The 4,749-nt window shown below is 38.3% G+C and overlaps 1 protein-coding gene across 1 annotated transcript; it reads left to right on the top strand.

Moving 5' to 3' along the window:
• The first annotated feature begins 1,928 nt into the window (after positions 1-1,928).
• LOC112015071 (L-type lectin-domain containing receptor kinase IX.1) lies at positions 1,929-3,947 on the top strand. The gene has a single exon (XM_024047441.2). The coding sequence runs from the start codon at positions 1,929-1,931 to the stop codon at positions 3,945-3,947; it is 2,019 nt and encodes a 672-aa protein (XP_023903209.2).
• Positions 3,948-4,749: the final 802 nt, after the last annotated feature.

The raw sequence follows: 4,749 nt of genomic DNA on the forward strand, positions 1-4,749 counted from the left end.
GAGCATCGACGCAGCCTAAGACCCTAAACATGTTGGGTGCACACTGGTGGGGACACAGCCTATAATTAATAAGGTAGTCTCGGGTTATCCTACCTATGGGAAGGGTCATCTCTCCTTCTAAGAAGGCTATTATGGGGATAATGACCTCCTCGAAAAGGATCTCTTAGAATTGTCTTAGAGAAAGGATTGTGAAGGCAAAGGAGTTTAGAGTGTTTTGTGAGTTGGAGCGCTGAGGTTCTCTGGAGTTTCTGAAAATTCGCGAAGTAAAGAAGAAACAAGTCACCTCAAGGCTTTATATAGTGAGAGAAAAGTAAGTGGGAATTATCCCACTCAGAATTTCAAGAGAAAAGCCTGGCTGTTCGATCTGCACCCAACAGTTGGATCTGGGGGAACAAAGCACCGCTTGGAGCCATAAATGACAATTCATGGACCACGAAGCGTCAGAAGCAGTTATAAAGCGCGAAAAATGGCGCTTTCGCACATGTAAACTGGAGAAATAAATGAACTTGTCTCTTTAAGATCAAAACCTCTCTTTTTCTCCTCGGATGAAAGGGAAGAGAAACACCGAAGTTTTGAGGGGCTATTATGGGGGAAAAATGCCCAAAATTTCATATATTAAGCCTTAGGCCTTATCCGAAGGCACTATTACGTCCAAAGAGAGACAAATAGAGTGGAGAAATTCTAATTTAAAGTCTGACGCATAAGAAATAAACAAAGGGTGGTCCGAGTAGTAACCTATCCTCGGCAACGGGTGACATGCCTCAAGTCTGAGTTCTAGCTGTTAGAATGATTTCCATAGAATCTCTAATGGTGGAGATATACCTCTGAGACACGCAAGAGTGAGGGAGGCTAGGAAATATCTAAAGAAAAGCTACTGACATCGCATTAAATGTCTTACAGCTGCTTTTTTGGCTGCATTTATGTGGAGAAGACCCCTGAACAGTGTTTTCTTGGTCACCGCAACTCACAAAAGGGCCAGATGAGGTGTCTGATGGGACATGCACTCAAGTAAAGGCTTAGATGACCAACAAGTGTATGATCAAGATGGACTTAAAGGAACTATATAATGTAAAGAAACTTACATGAGAAGGGGATCGGAAAAAATAGGAAGAGACTACTGTAGCATGCATAACTAAGTTGCTAACCATCTATATCGATTTATATCATTATCTGCCTCCTCGGAAGACAATTTCAATCATTTTTATATGTCTTACTTGCGTGTTCTTCTTTAAAATCCATACTAACCATTGTTAACCTTCACTAAAGCCTAGTTTTTCATACCACTCTCTAAAAATTTATTGTATTTGGCTCATTAGACCATCGACCAATTCTTCTAGGCTTGGGCCGAAAATTGTGACCCTACCGTAACCATGCTAATTTATTTTTGGGAGTTGAAGTTTTAGACTATAATCCTTTTTGTTATTAGAAAACCAAAAGATTAACTAAAGTGAACCCCATTCAATTATATACAAGAAAAAATAAAGATAATTTACCACCTGTCTTCCTTAAAAATCTCTTTATTAATTTATTTGGAAAATCAATAAAGCATAAAGAATAGAATTCTTAAAAGTTTAAGTTCTTCCATTAATTCTTAATCCGTTTTCTCAATTAGCAAATAGTAACCCAAAATTGACTTTCTTTGTAAAATGCAGTGGTGTGTGCTATGTTTAGACTTAGCCATACACAAGTGGCATGAAAGCTTCAAAGCCAGGAGAAGCTCATAGAAGGCCCAAAGTCCAAACTTTACAGCCATCCTAGAAAGGCAGAAAAACCATCTATGTCATTTTTTTTATCGATGCATATATATCCAACGCCAGTCAAACCACGCTATCGCGCGATCAAGACCTAAACAACATTCTATTAGCTATATTATGTTTGTGTCTGTAATGATATTTCATTCTAACCATCTGCCTTTTGCCCATTTTCTAATGGATTATGAATCCTCATATTCCCTTCTCTTCCTTTGTGTCTTCTTTTGTTGCTTCTCTTGCACCTTCTCTGTAAAATTTTCCTATCCTAACTTCTTGGATTACAACAACATTTCTGGTACAGCCAGTAGAGGACAAGTTGATTCAGTCTGGTCGATACGACTCACCGATAACCAGATCGGCGGTGATGTGTTTGATGCCACAGGTCGAGCATACTATTCCCAACCCATTCAACTGTGGGATCCCATCACAAATGTAACGACAGATTTCACAACTTCTTTTGAGTTCATAATGAGAGCTCGTCCTGAGGATTCAAACTCAACCTCTGGTGGCATTGCATTCTTTATCACTTCAGAAGATTCCGTTGATTCTCCTGGCAATTCCTCTGCAGGTTGGTTGGGTCTCTTCAATGAGACAACTGACGGCAATCCATCAAATCAGATGGTAGCGGTGGAGTTCGATTCGTGGCAAGATACATGGGATCCTAATGACAACCATGTCGGTATCAACGTGAACTCCATTGTCTCCAAGGCAAATGAAACTTTTAAAGATCCTCTCATCTCTGGGGACATTATGGTGGCAACAGTCTCTTATGATTCAACCTCCGAGAATCTCAGTGTATTGTTGAAATACATAGATGTTCCTCCGATAGCTAACCAACACTTGAATCTTACTCATAATGTAAAGCTGAGAAATGTTCTACCAGAAAAAGTGATAGTGGGGTTCTCAGCATCAACTGGAAGGGCAATCCCAGTTCAAGCAATCAGAAATTGGAATTTCAGTTCAACTTTGGATCTGTTTTTGACTCAAAATGGAGCGAAAGGGAACTCTAAGATGTGGTTAGTAGGATTAATAATAGGAGTGGTGCTTTTGGTTGTAGGGATCAGTTTTGGCTCTTATTGCATTTTGTGGAGAAACACTAAAAGAAAGCAGGTAGAAGGAGACGATGAAGATGAAGATGAAGATGAAGATGAAGAAATGGGGATGATGGATGGGGCTGAAGATCTAATAGAAGGAACTGGACCAAAAAGGTTTGCCTACAAAGACTTAGTTGTGGCAACTAATAACTTTTCAGAGGAAGGGAAGCTTGGGCAAGGAGGTTTTGGAGGCGTCTACAAAGGTTTCTTGACAGAAATGAACGTTGAAATTGCGGTGAAGAAGATATCTAGCAGCTCTAACCAAGGAAAAAAGGAGTATATTTCTGAGGTTATGACTATAAGCCGTTTGAGACACCGGAATTTAGTTCAACTTGTTGGTTGGAGTCATAAAAGGGAGAGTTTTGTATTAGCTTATGAGTACATGCCTAATGGAAGCCTAGATTCGCATTTGTTTCACAAAAAAACTCATCTCTCATGGCCAGTGAGGCACAAAATTGTTCATGGATTAGCCTCTGGATTGCTCTATCTTCACGAGGAATGGGAGCAATGTGTGGTGCATAGAGATATCAAATCAAGCAATGTGATGTTAGATTCAAACTTCAATGCCAAACTTGGTGACTTTGGTCTAGCAAGGTTTGTAGACCATGAACTTGGCTCACAAACAACGGTTGTAGCTGGAACCATGGGCTACATGGCTCCTGAATATCTTATCACAAGCAAGGCTAATAAGGAATCAGATGTGTTTAGCTTTGGGGTAGTGGCATTAGAAATTGCTTGTGGGAGGAGAGTAGTGGAACCAAAAGCTGAAGAATTAAAGATTAGTTTAGTCAATTGGGTGTGGGAACTATATGGAAAGGGAAGACTATTGGAAGCCGTGGATGAGACACTAAACGGGGATTATGACATTGACGAGATGACATGTTTAATGACTACTGGGCTATGGTGTGCTCATCCAGATCACACTTTAAGACCTTCTATAAGGCAAGCAATTAAGGTTCTTAATTTTGAAGCACCACTGCCTAGCCTTTCATCACAAATGCCTGTGCCCATGTATTCATACGCCCCTGCAAGAATAACCATTGCCAACCAAGTCTCTATCACTTTGACAAGCGAGGAAAGGAGCACACACTCAATAAATTAGGTGAAGTTTCAACATGTCGTACCTAGCAATTTCTTCCAATTTTCCTCAGTAAATTGTGTACATGGAAGAGTAATTATGATTAATATCACCCTTTGCTTTGAGTTGAAACAGAATTTCTCAGACTCTTTTACCAGACAAGTGGAAGAGCCAAGAATACTATGAGAGCCTTCCTATATATGTTCCTTTCAATTTTGTTTTTCATACATTGTAATTATTCTTTCTAATTTTTTTTAGACTACTCTAAAAGATTGCATCTTCAATGTGGAAATGGTGTATTCATCGTTAATATATTTTTTTAATTAAATAGCGTACATAATATTGTGTTATTTAAAATTATAAATAAACAGACTCATATTTAAATTTGTAATTTTTAAACTAAATTATTAAATGGATCAATTTGAATATAGAGGATCCTATTCCAATTAATTGATGGAAATTCATCTAGTTATTTCAACTTAGCAATTCTAACGAAGCCTTTATATGAGATAGTTTGAGGATGTTAGGTCGATTGTATACAATTAATGTCTCATGACTTGTAGGATCTATGGTTGTATGGTGTTCACCAACTATGAGACATTGGTTGCATGGGAAATGGTTTATTCATCGATAACATTTTATTCTCAAGAGCAATAACAACTCTCCTACTATCAGTTCAAGTCATTCTAATATATAAGATCCAGATAATATTTGGAAACTATTCCTTACCTAAAGTTATCATGTCTTATTCATACACTTTTCATCATTGGTTAATTAGGTGATTACTACATCTTAATCCCTTCACACAAATAACCTCTTTTCAGAG

This window comes from Quercus suber, unplaced genomic scaffold (genome assembly GCF_002906115.3).
Source record: "Quercus suber isolate HL8 unplaced genomic scaffold, Cork oak 2.0 scaffold_267, whole genome shotgun sequence".
NCBI classification, from domain to species: Eukaryota; Viridiplantae; Streptophyta; class Magnoliopsida; order Fagales; family Fagaceae; genus Quercus; species Quercus suber.